Source organism: Phyllopteryx taeniolatus, chromosome 1 (assembly GCF_024500385.1).
Source record: "Phyllopteryx taeniolatus isolate TA_2022b chromosome 1, UOR_Ptae_1.2, whole genome shotgun sequence".
NCBI classification, from domain to species: Eukaryota; Metazoa; Chordata; class Actinopteri; order Syngnathiformes; family Syngnathidae; genus Phyllopteryx; species Phyllopteryx taeniolatus.
The window spans coordinates 17065147-17078615 of NC_084502.1; the positions used below are offsets into that span (position 1 = coordinate 17065147).

Here is a 13469-nt window from a genome sequence, read left to right on the forward strand (position 1 = left end):
CCACAACAATTGAAGCTGTTATAGCTGCAAAGGGTAGACAAACGTCATACTAAAACATATAGACTTAGAATGGGATATCACTTAAAATCATTCTATATGTGAGTAAAGGCAGGTGAGCAAATACTTTGGGCAATATAGAGTATTTTTAATAACGTGATTTTCATTTATCCTATGTGCAACCCAACGTCTAAAAGCGTACTTGGAAGCAGTTTAATGAAATATAAAACATCATTCAGGCAGGATTGGATGCAGACAGGATGCAGCATTCAGGCATACAATATTTCACTGGGCCATGATTGGTCCTCACAAAAATTTATTCATACTAACTGACAATAATATAATAATAATAATGATAAAGTATGAATCATTTAATAGTCAACACCTTTTTATTTACATATTTGTGTCATTAATTTGTAGAATCAAATGTAACCGTCCGTCTATATGAATATACAGTTACTTAAAAAAATAAGTTAACAGTTGATTCATACTCAGCTAACAGAAAGACATTTTGTGCAGGAGCGGTGATGTAATATGCCTAAAATGTCCCATTCACGTCAGATTTGGAAGCCAAAATTACATCCAATTAGACTGCATGAGGGGTGCAAACTTTTTGTGCCCAAAGAGCTGCATTGTATTTTTAAAAAGGGCAGATGGGCCAGGTCATTTGTAGATGAGGTCAAAAGAAGCGCGAATATGAATAAAAAAAATATTTTCCCTAACAATAAAATAGTGTTATTTAAAAATAGTTTTATTTGATTTACTATAAATCAATTCACCAATTATTTAGATAAATGAATATCAACAAAATTAGGACAAAAATACATCCAATTAGACTGCATGAGGGGTGCAAACCTTTTGTGCTCAAAGGGCTGCATTGTATTTTTAAAATGGACAGATGGGCCAGGTCATTTGTAGATGAGGTCAAAAGAAAGCTAATGTGAATCAAACAAATATTTACTCTAACAATAAAATAATATTGTGTTCTTTAAAAATAGTTTTATTTACTATAAATCAATTAACCAATTATTTCGATAATACAAACAACATTAAAAATTAATAAACGAACAATCTTTAAACAACATTATCCATTCCCATTTTAAATTCTATTATTTATAATTATTTTAATACTGAAGCAATTACTGAAATTCTAAAATTTCCAATCGATATGTAAAATTATTTTAGTAATCTTAATTTATTTTATTGAAAATAAATCAATTAAGCAATGATTTAATTAGATAAATGAATAAAAAAATAAAAATGTATAAACATGAACAAATCCTAACCAATAAAATAATTGATTCCCATTTACAGTTTTATTATTTATATTTCAATGTTAATGAAGCAATTGTTGAAATCCTAAAAGTTCAAATGTATATGTAAAATTATTTTAGTAATGTTAATTTATTGTCAATAAATCCGTTGACCAATTATTTAATTTGATAAATGACTAAAAAGTAAATGATGAATAAAAATGTAAAATGGTTTGTTTTACAATTTCTTTTCATTTTAAAATGTAATTATTCATAACTAACAAAGCAATTATTTATCAAAAATAAACAAAACATAAATATACTGTATATGTATTTAATCGTATTAATATTCAACCAATCAATCAATAATAAGCGAAATGATGACAAAATACATAAAATACATTTAATCCCAATTTTTAGGAAAACTGGCTTAATGCAAAAAAACATTTGTGACTTTTGATAAATGCTCCTGTGGTCAGATTAAACAACAGAGGAGGCCCCACTGTACTTTGCCCACCCCTGAGTTAGACTGGTCCCAGTTTGAGCCCCAGCATGTCTCTCATGATTGAATAAATCATAAAATATTATCCATCCATCCATTTTCTGTACCGCTTATCCTCACTAGGGTCGCGGTCGCGCTGGAGCCTAACACAGCTATCTTCGGGCGAGAGGTCGGGTACACCCTGAAATGGTCACCAGCCAATCGCAGGGCACATATAAACAAACAACCATTTGCACTCAGATTCACACCTACGGGCAATTTAGAGTCTTCAATCAACCTACCTTGCATGTTTTTGGAATGTGGGAGGAAACCGAAGTTCTCAGAGAAAACCCACACAGGCGGGGCCGGAATTTTAACCCCGGTCCTCGGAACTGTGAGGCAGATGTGCTAACCAGTCGGTCACCGTGCCGCCATAAAATATATTATATTTAGATAAATGATTTCTAAATCAATCACTTGCAATCCTCTGGAATTATTTTTCTTACACCATTACAGTTAACGGCCCTTTAACTGCGACAGTTACTTTTCTCATTAGCGGACACATCATTGCACACATTTGTACCAACTTCAGCGCAAACCCATCGTGTTGACCGAGTATGAAAAGCAATAGTTTTCGGTCTGAAATTAGTCTGGGAATACCAGCATATTTTAGATCTATAGTTGTGCTTCAATTCCAATGGGATCACAGAGAAACAGACAAACCGTGTTTGCTTCAGATGGGAGAAGACGCGTAGAAAGTCAGGATTGACCATAGCTGTTTACGGAGTCTGTTACCGCAGTGACCGAGTCGGAACTCCTCTTCCCCAGCTCTTTGAAATGGATTGATAAGGTTTCCCCCATCTCAGGGTTAACTTCCTCTGAGTTTTCACATAAACTGCTTGCTAGAATACCCCCCCCCCCCCCTGATCATGATATAAAACCTTGAGATAACTTTGTTGTGAATTGGCGCTATATAAATAAAACTGACTCAAGTCCACTTCAGGGTAATACAGTACCTTACGATCCGGAAGATGCGGTTAAGATAAGATTTCAACTCGCTGACAGCCTGCGGCAGGAGCCGGCGGTTGGCTCCGACGCCAACATACGTCATCCTGTAGACCGCCACTAAGGCTTCCACAAGACGGCCTAGTGGGTGCAGCGGGGTGTCACATGCCTGAGAAGATGACAATAAATGTTTTATGCTGGTTTGAAAAAAACTAAGATTTTTTTTTTAGCTGACTTGGGACAATTTTTATCTGCTGAATCCAAATATCAAATTGGTTTTGCTGAATCAGGTCAACTTTATGAACTATGGTCACATGTTTTTGTCTACATGTACAGGTATTTTCGCTTTCGAGGTTCAAATAAATGGAGATTCATGCCCTGAATTTTGAACAATGATGACATAACATTCAATTGACAGGTACTTACTTTTATCAATGTCTACTATTAAATTTACAGTAAGCAACGTTTGTAACATTTGATTAATAAACTTAACAACTTGGCATAAAAAACATCCTGAACAAGAGAAACTGATGTCATTTTCAGATTCAGCAATGCAAAACTGTCCTCAATCAGTTGAAAAAAAAAAGACATTTTTTTTTTTTTTTGTAACCCAGTGTTATCAGTAGTGTTGCAAAACTAAAGGCCGGTCATATTTTGAAGGTTTTGGTCTTGTTTCGGTTTCGGACTGGCCGGACTGGATTTTCCGTTGAGAGCACATGTTTCTCCAAAACCTGTTATGTACCTTTCAGCATTAATGGTGCCTTCACAGATGTGTAAGTTACCCATGCCCTTGGCACTAACACAGCCCCATACCATCACAGTTGCTGGCTTTTGAACTCTACATCCATAACAGTCCGGATGGTTCTTTTCCTCTTTGGCCCGGAGGACACGACGTCCACAATTTCCAAAAACAATTTTAAATGTGGACTCGTCGGACCACAGAACACTTTTCCACTTTGCATCAGTCCATGTTAGATGAGCTCGGGCCCAGAGAAGCCGGCGGAGTTTCTGGGTGTTGTTGATAAATGGCTTTTGCTTTGCATAGTAGAGTTTCAAGTTGCACTTCGGAATGTAGCGCCAAACTTTATTTACTGACATTGGTTTTCTGAAGTGCTCCTGAGCCCATGTGGTGATATCGTTTACACATTGATTTCGGTTTTTGATGCAGTGCCGCCTCAGGGATCGAAGGTCACGGGCATTCAATGTCGGTTTTCGGCCTTGCCGCTTACATGCAGTGATTTCTCCAGATTCTCTGAACCTTTTGATGACATTATGGACCGTAGATGATGAAATCCCTAAATTCCTTGCAATTGTACGTTGATGAACATTGTCCTTAAACTGTTCGACTATTTTCTCACGCACTTGTTCACAAAGAGGTGAACCTCGCCCCATCTTCGCTTGTGAATGACTGAGCAATTCAGGGAAGCTCCTTTTATACCCAATCATGGCACCCACCTGTTCCCAATTAGCCTGTTCACCTGTGGGATGTTCCAAACAGGTGTTTGATGAGCATTCCTCAACTTTCTCAGTCTTTTCTGCCACCTGTCCCAGCTTTTTTGGAACGAGTTGCAGCCATAACATTCTAAGTAAATGATTATTTGCTAAAAACAAAGTTTATCAGTTTGAACATTAAATATCTTGTCTTTGTAGTGTATTCAATTAAACATAGGTTGAACATGATTTGAAAATCATTGTATTCGACTTTTATTAATGTTTAACACAACGTCCCAACTTCATTGGAATTTGGATTGTACATACCGGTAGACTGATTTATTTCATTGCAAGAATTTAGTGGAAAAAATTGATTTTAGATTTTTGCATGGTGTGTCCATCCATCAATCTTCTACCACTTATCCGAGGTCGGGTCGCGGGGGCAGTAGCTTTAGCAGGGACGCCCAGACTTCCCTTTCCCCAGCCACTTCATCCATCTCTTCCGGGGGGATCCCGAGACGTTCCCAGGCCAGCCGAAGAATGTAATCTCTCCAGCGTGTCCTGGGTCGTCCCCGGGGTCTCCTCCTGGTGGGATGTGCCCGGAACACCTCACCAGGGAGGCATCCTGATCAGATGCCCCAGCCACCTCATCTGGCTCCTCTTGATGTGAAGGAGCAACGGCTCTACTCTGAGATCCTCCCGGATGACCGAGCTTCTCACCCTATCTCTAAGGGAGAGCCCGGACACCCTGCGGAGGAAACTCATTTCGGCCACTTGTATCCGGGATCTCGTTCTTTCGGTCACGACCCACAGCTCGTGACCATAGGTGAGGGTAGGAACGTAGATCGACCGGTAAATCGAGAGCTTCGCCTTTCGGCTTAGCTCCTTCTTTACCACAACGGATCGATACACAGTCTGCATCACTGCACCGATCCGCCTGTCGATCTCCCGTTCCATTCTTCCCTCACTCGTCAACAAGACCCCAAGATACTTGAACTCCTCCACTTGGGGCAGGATCTCCTCCCCGACCTGGAGAGGGCACGCCACCCTTTTCCGACTGAGGACCATGGTCTCAGATTTGGAGGTGCTGATTCTCATCCCAGCCGCTTCACACTCGGCTGCGAACTGCTCCAATGAGAGTTGGAGGTCACGGCTTGATGAAGCCAACATAACCACATCATCTGCAAAAAGCAGAGCTGCAATACTAAGGCCACCAAACCAGACCCCCTCTACGCCTCGGCTGCGCCTAGAAATTCTGTCCCTAAAAGTTATGAGCAGAATCGGTGACAAAGGGCAGCCTTGGCGGAGTCCAACCCTCACCGGAAACGAGTCCGACTTACTGCCGGATATGCAGACGAAACTCTGACTCCGGTCGTAGAGGGACCGAACCGCCTGTATCAGGGGGTTCGGTACCCCATACTCCCGAAGCACCCCCCACAGGACCACCCGAGGGACACGGTCGAACGCCTTCTCCGAGTCCGCAAAACACATGTAGACTGGTTGGGCGAACTCCCGTGCACCCTCGAGGACCCTGCCAAGGGTGTAGAGCTGGTCCACTGTTCCATGGCCAGGACGAAAACCACACTGCTCCTCCTGAATCTGGGATTCAACTTCCCGACGGACCCTCCTCTCCAGCACCCCTGAATAGACCTCACCAGGAAGGCTGAGGAGTGTGATCCCCCTGTAGTTGGAACACACCCTCTGGTCCCCTCTTAAAAAAGGGGACCACCACCCCAGTCTGCCAATCCAGAGGCACTGTCCCCGATGTCCACGCGATGTTGCAGAGGCGTGTCAACCAGGACAGCCCAACAACATCCAGAGCCTTGAGGAACTCAGGGCGAATCTCATCCACCCCTGGGGCCTTGCCACCGAGGAGCTTTTTAACCACCTCGGTGACCTCAACCCCAGAGATAGGAGAGCCCGCCTCAGAGAACCCAGACTCTGCTCCCTCATGGGAAGGCGTGTCGGTGGAATTGAGGAGATCTTTGAAGTATTCTCCCCACCGGCTCACAATGTCCCGAGTCGAGGTCAGCAGCGCCCCATCCCTACTATACACAGTGTTGATGGTGCACTGCTTTCCCCTCCTGAGACGTCGGATGGTGGACCAGAATTTCCTCGAAGCCGTCCGGAAGTCTTTCTCCATGGCCTCGCCGAACTCCTCCCATGCCAGAGTTTTTGCTTCAGCGACCACCAAAGCTGCATTCCGCTTGGCCAGCCGGTACCCATCAGCTGCCTCAGGAGTCCCACAGGCCAAAAAGGCCCGATAGGACTCCTTCTTCAGCTTGACGGGATCCCTCACCATTGGTCTCCACCAACGGGTCCGGGGATTGCCGCCACGACAGGCACCGATCACCTTGCGGCCACAGCTCCGGTCGGCCGCCTCAGCAATGGAGGCGCTGAACATGGTCCACTCGGACTCGATGTCCCCCGCCTCCCCCGGAACATGAGCAAAGTTCTGTCGGAGGTGGGAGTTGAAACTCCTTCTGACAGGGGATTCCAACAGACGTTCCCAGCAGACCCTCACAATACGTTTGGGCCTGCCACGTCGGACCGGCATTTTCCCCCACTATCGGAGCCAACTCACCACCAGGTGGTGATCAGTTGACAGCTCCGCCCCTCTCTTTACCCGAGTGTCCAAGACATGCGGCCGCAAGTCCGACGACACGACCACAAAGTCGATCATCGAACTGCGACCTAGGGTGTCCTGGTGCCAAGTGCACATGGTGTGTGTGGTAATTAATTATCGACAGTTAAGCTTACTACAGTGGAACACCTACGGCAACAAACCGTTTGGGAACATTCACCCCCCCCCACACACATATTAATCCATTTTAGCGTCAAATTATCGCCATCCTACAAGTTAAACTGTGCAAGCATTTTGTAGAGTAACCTTTAAAATTTTTAAAGGTTAAGTGTAAAAATGAGTTCAGGCACTGTTCACAGTAAAACGTAAAAACAATAAGACACTCAACCTTAACGGTCCCATATTTTACCGAACCAACTTTTTATAATATTTGGGATGTTATATTGGCTCTATGGTGCCTCAGTAAACGTGAAATATGAAATAAAATTGACCACGCATTCCTGAGTTACAGACGTTTTTCTGCTGAGAGGCCTGAAATTAGGTCATTATAATTTCTCGAGCTTATCTACGTCACTAGCAAAGAGCTTTGCCTTCTTTTTGAGCATTCTTCCAGGAGCGCATTTGTGAGGTGGCACACTGATGTTGTACGGGAAGGCATGGCTCTCAGTCTCTGCTCCAATTCATCCCGAAGGTGCTCTTTTGGGTTGAAGTCAGGACTCCGTAAAGGCCAGTCAAGCATAACAAACGTGTGCTCTTACAAGTAGTGAGGGTTGGGTCTTCTACACAGAGGCAACCAATCAGAGGAAAGGGAAATATGGACAGCAGATACAAAACTGGGTCAAACAGAAGTAGCTGTCAGAGGGGTCTTTTCTGGACACTATTATGACAAAAACAAGTTTTTTTGTTTTGTTTTGTTTTTAAATTAAATTGACACTTTTAAACTAAGTTCATGTTCGAAAGTCACTCTATGGAGGTCAAAATAGCCAAAATATGGGACCTTTAACCTGTACCTCTTAATTTGCACTCATTTTTCAAATATGACCAATGTGCAATGTTAGGCCGCGACCCTCGTGAGGAGAAGCGGCTCAGAAAATGGATGGATGGATGCAATGTTAGGCATGCAGTGGTGGGAAAAAGTGCTTGCCCCCTTCCTGATTTCTTATTTTTTTTGCATGTTTGTCACTCTTAAATGTTTCCCATCATCTAACAAATTTAAATATTAGTCAAAGACAACACAAGTAAACACACAATGCAGTTTTGAAATGAATGTTTCTATTAAGGGAGAAAAAAAAATCCAAACCTACATGGCCCTGTGTGAAAAAGTGAGTCGCCCCCGTTAAAAGATAACATAATTATGGTCCAATTTCTCTAGCCACACCCAGGCCTGATAATGCCACCCCCGTTCTCAATCCAGAAATCACTTAAATCGGGCCTGCCTGACAAAGTGAAGTACACCAAAAGATCCTCAAAGTTAGAAATAATGCCGAGATCTAAAGAAATTCTGGAAAAATGAAAAAGAACGATCTATCAGTGTGGAAAAGGTTATAAAGCCATGTCTAAAGCTTTGGGACTCCAGCGAACCACAGTGAGAGCCATTATCCACAAATGGCAAAAACATAGAACAGTGGTGAACCTTACCAGGAGTGGCCAGCCGACCAAAATTACCCCAAGAGCGCAGTGATGACTCATCCAAGTGGTCACAAAAGACCCCACAACAACATCCAAAGAACTGCAGGCCTAACTTGCCTCAGATAAGGTCAAGTGTTCATGACTCCACCATAAGAAAGAGACTGGGCAAAAATGGCCTGCATGGCAGAGTTCCAAGGCAAAAAACACTGCTGATCAAAAAGAACAGAGGCTCATCTTACTTTTGCAAAAAAACCATCTGAATGATTGACTTTTGGGAGAATATTATATGGACTGACAAGATGAAAGTTGAGCTTTTTGTAAGGTGTATGTCTCGTTACATCTGGTGTAAATGTAGCACAGCATTTCAGAAAAAAAACATCATACCAATAATAAAACATGGTGATGGTGTGATGGTCTGGGGCTGTTTTTCTGCTTCAGGACCAGGAAGACTGTGATAAATGGAACCATGAATGCTGCTGTCTACCAAAATAATCCTGAAGGAGAATGTCCAGCCATCTGTTTGTGACCTCAAGCTGAAACAAACTTGGGTTCTGCAGCAGGACAATGAGCCAAAACACACCAGCAAGTCCACCTCTGAATGACTGAAGAAAAAGAAAATGAAGACTTTGGAGTGGCCTAGTCAAATTCCTGTGGCATGATCTTAAAAAGGCAGTTCATGCTCAAAAACCCTCTAATGTGGCTGAATTACAACAATTCTGTGAAGTTGAGTGAGACAAATTTCCTCCACAGCGCTGTTATAGCAAACACTTGATTGCAGTTGTTGCTGCTAAGGGTGGTCCAACCAGTTATTAGGTTTAGGGGGCAATCACTTTTTTACACAGGGCCATGCTGGTTTGTAGTTTTTTTCCCCACCCTTAATAAAAAACACTTTAAAACTACATGTTGTGTTTACTTGTGCTGTCTTTGAGTAATAAATGATAAGGGGAAACATTTAAGGGTGAAAAACATGCAAAACAAAAGAAATCAGGAAGGGGAAAACACTCTTTCACACCACTGTACATAAACAGTTTATACACTGTTCGTTAGTGCTTGGGGATTTCACTGAACGTGACTGTAGTGTCAAAGGGGCCTGACCTTGATGAGGTAAAGATGGATAGCATGATATCGCTCCATAGTAATGGGGCCTATATGGTGAGGGATCACCTCTAAACTCTCCAGAGTTCTGCTGTGACTTCGAGACAGCAGTTCTGGACTGAGAGAAAAACAAACATTGTGAGCGTTAAAATGTGACAATGTGACAAATCTAAAGCATCGGAGCCTCATCAAAACAGAAAGTGACCACGCACCTGTCCTGAATGTGTCGTCGGTTGGTTGTGAGGGCCACTGCAATATTGTCCCATGCCTTGCAGTTGTCTCCCTGGCCGGGTGCCTCACAGCCTAGTTGGCTCCAACACTCGTCAAACACTGCCTGCCACTTTTCCTCAGCGCTCACACACAGACGGCCTAGCTTCCTGACCCATTAAAAACACACAAACGCACAAATTAAGTCAAGTCAGCGACTGGGAGAGGGATGAGAAAAAAATGGTCAAAACAAGAGCCATACTCACGACAGCAATAGTCAATTTAGTTTTATTTATGTTACACACTTGGCAAGTTCAAGTAACTTAAGGAGAACTTACACAGGACGAGTCTTCTCCTTGTCTGTTTCAAACAGGTGAGGCTTTAAGTAGGAGCCAGTTACTTTGGGACCAGCACCCCATTCACCATTGAAGGACCCCTCCAGGTAGTCGCCATTGGCCATCGTCAGCACTCCCTAAGGTCACATTTGTGAACATTATCATTGTCCTGGGATTATATTAAGTAAAATGGAAAGGAACAAGAGACATCACAAGTAACATCCACCAAATTATCTATTATGGTATGCTTGAGAAAAAGTACCAGTAGGTGTAGTGAGTATGGCCCGAGAAATAGGAACAGTGTGCTTGATGTCTGTCTCAGACAGAATAAGAAAATATGTTTGAAAGGAAGAGAAAAGGGCACAGCCATAATCCAAGACTAGATGCTACATGCTAAATTACAGTATTAAGGAGGCGGCAATGTTAGGAAAATGCTACGTGATTTTGATGGGAGATTGGAATAGTCTTGTCGGAGAAGGCAGGGATCAAAAACAAGTTGTAGAATACGGCCTTGAAAACAGGAATGAACGGGGTGAAAGATTAAAATTCTGTACGCACCATAACCTTGTAATAGCAAACATTTGGTTCAAACAACACAAGAGAAGGCGGTAAACATGGAAAAACCCTGGCGATACTGGACCATATCAAATTGATTATATCCTTGTCAAACAGCAATACAGAAATGCAATAAAAATGCAGAAATTTACACAGCAGGTGATGTTAACTAAAACAGTAATTTAATTGTTATGCATGAAAACTACCTCTTTAACAGATTAAAAAGAAAACTACCAGGAAAAAGTGAAAATGTAAATAGTAAAAGAAGAAACTGTGACAGAAATTTGGAGAAAGGACAAACAAAATATTGAAAAGTAAAGAAGAGAGCAAGTTGAATTATGTTGGGAAAGGGTGGGATAACCTGAAAGTGAGTATAGCGCAAGCTGCAGAGGAAGAAATTGGCTGCAGTAAACAGGAACCCCAAAAAACATGGATTAAACATGACATGCTAAAAGCAGATTCACTGGAGGTGTGGCTTTGGAGAAGGACTTTAAGAAAGGGAACTGTAACCTGTGTACCCCACCTCTCGGCCAAAGTCAGCTGGGATAAGCTCCAGCTCACCCGCAACCCTTGAGAGGATAAACACTATAGAAAATGGATGGATGGATGCTTATTGGTTACCTTGCCGTTAAGGGTCCAGTCATCAGAGAACTCCCCCTCATATGTTGTATCATCCTCGGACAGAAGGATTCCAGTGCCCTGAAAGACAAAATACCTCACCTTATTCCGAATCTCACATTTTTGTTATCACTGGTTAAAATTTTTTTAATTGTAGGAAATCAGTAACAGTGAGACAAAAAAAAAAAATAATTTAATGAATGAACACTTGTGAATGTGCAAGTGGGTGTGCGTGGGCAGGGACGTAGCCATCATTTCAGAAGTAGGGGGGCATTGTTCAGGATCATGCCAACTTTTATGAGAAAATGATCATCCTGTATTTTGGCTATTCAGACCTCCATGGAGTGACTCTCTAACCTAGTATAAAAGTGTCAATATAATTTCAAAAAATGCCTTGGTTTTGTCATACGAGTGTCCAGAAAAGGCCCCTCTGACAGCTACTTCTGTTTGACCCAGTTTTGTACCTGCTTTGTCCATATTTGGCTAGGACTGCCCCCTTTCCTCTGATTGGTTGCCTCCGTGTAGAAGACCCACTTGTGAGAGCACATGTGTTTGTTATGTTGACAGCTCTGGCTTGGGAGCGGAAAGGGAAGGCAGAGATCTTCACTAGTGACATAGATAAGCTCGAGAAATTCAAATGACCTGATTTCAGGCCTCTCGGCAGAAAAATGTCTGGCATTCAGGAGTGGATGATTTTAATTCATATTTCACATATTTACTGAGGCACCATATAGACAAGACTACATTCCAAATAGTGGAAAAAGTTGGTTTGGCAAAGTACGTCTCCTTTAATTTTTGGAGACGCCCTGTGGTCTGACAAAACAAAAATTGAACTGTTTGGCCATAATGAGTATCATTATGTTTGGAGAAAAAGAGAGGGAAACTTGCAAGCTTGAGAACACCATCCCAACTTTGAAATATGGGGGTGGCAGCATTATCTTTTGGGGGTTGTTTTGTTACAGGATGGACTGGTGCACATCACAATATAGATTGCATTATTAAGAAAGAACATTATATGGATATCCAGAAAAAACATCTCAAGACATCAGCCAGTAAGTTAAAGCTTGGGCGCAAATGGGACTTATAAATCGACAATGACCCGAAGTATTCTTCCAAACTGGTTAGAAAGTGAAAGAATAACAACTATTGTGAGAAGCTTGTGGAAGGATAACGTTTGACCTATGTCATACAGTTTAAAGGCAATGTTTCCAAATACTGAAATGTATGTCAACTTTTGACTTTGAGGAAAGTTCAGAAAAATTGTCAAAAAAATCCTTCCGTCATTATTATAGCATTTAGCAAATGCAAACAATTTTGGTTATTCTAATATACCAACAACAAAAAAGTTGGTCTAATTTCACGTCAGACAGTGAGAACAAAAAAAAGCCCGTGTGTTTTTTAAAATTTATATATAGTGAATGTTAACTTCTGGTTTTAATGGTAAATATTAAAATTGTCAAGCGCTGGTTGAGGTAAAACACAATGACTGCAAAGTATAAATAGCAATTGCAAATCTGAACACCAAAACAAAAAACAAAAAAAACATGGAAAAGGCAGTGCAAAGGATTTGAACAATTACAAATATCATTTTAAAAAGTCCAAAGCCACTGATTTCAGCCTCTCAAATGTGAATACTTTCTGATTACTCCTTCGCCACTCCAACCGCCCCCTGGCACCACAGGCCACGTGTCACACATCGCCCCTCAAAAACATTTACGTATTTAGAGTGTGTGGTATATTTTATGTTACTATATTGGTTTGATTGGACATGTGATGCATTAAATACAATTTCATTGGAAAACGTATGTTTTCTCATCATCCTCTCATCTTTCTCCTACCATCATCTTATTGTCTTTGAAGGATCCTTCGTAGTAAAGGCCGAATTGCGTGACCACAACCCCGGTGCCTTGTCGCATGTTGTCTTGCCACATGCCAATATACTTCTCCCCTCTGATGGAGAGAACACACACAAAGCTCTTGCTATGAATTTAAACAGGAAACTCCGAGACGCTCCTAAGGACAGTGCAACATACTCAGAGACGCTCCTAAGAACAGTGCAACATACTTGGTGATGTCGTCAAAGACGCCATAGCCAGTCTTCTTGTCATGTACCCACTGGCCGATGAAAACGCTAGGTGAGGAGGTGTTGAGCTTGCCGCTGCGTAGCATCCCATGGCCATGTCGCAGGCCTTCCTGGTAGGATCCATCGTAGACCTCAGTGTTTGCATATCTGAGCATAATGAAAGCTGTAGTAAATATGCATACTATACAGTAGTACC

At 42.1% G+C, this 13469-nt stretch overlaps 1 protein-coding gene across 4 annotated transcripts in view; it reads right to left on the reverse strand.

Moving 5' to 3' along the window:
- The window catches only part of als2b (alsin Rho guanine nucleotide exchange factor ALS2 b), a 42784-nt gene that overhangs the window by 8169 nt on the left and 21146 nt on the right, over window positions 1-13469 (reverse strand). For all 4 annotated transcript variants that reach the window (XM_061776336.1, XM_061776327.1, XM_061776316.1 and 1 more), the window contains 7 exons: window positions 13256-13420; window positions 13029-13140; window positions 11194-11271; window positions 10021-10154; window positions 9688-9852; window positions 9476-9593; window positions 2748-2905 (listed from right to left, as the gene is read on the reverse strand). In XM_061776336.1, the coding sequence (XP_061632320.1) occupies window positions 2748-2905; window positions 9476-9593; window positions 9688-9852; window positions 10021-10154; window positions 11194-11271; window positions 13029-13140; window positions 13256-13420 (930 nt within the window). The remainder of the gene's footprint in view (window positions 1-2747; window positions 2906-9475; window positions 9594-9687; window positions 9853-10020; window positions 10155-11193; window positions 11272-13028; window positions 13141-13255; window positions 13421-13469) is intronic.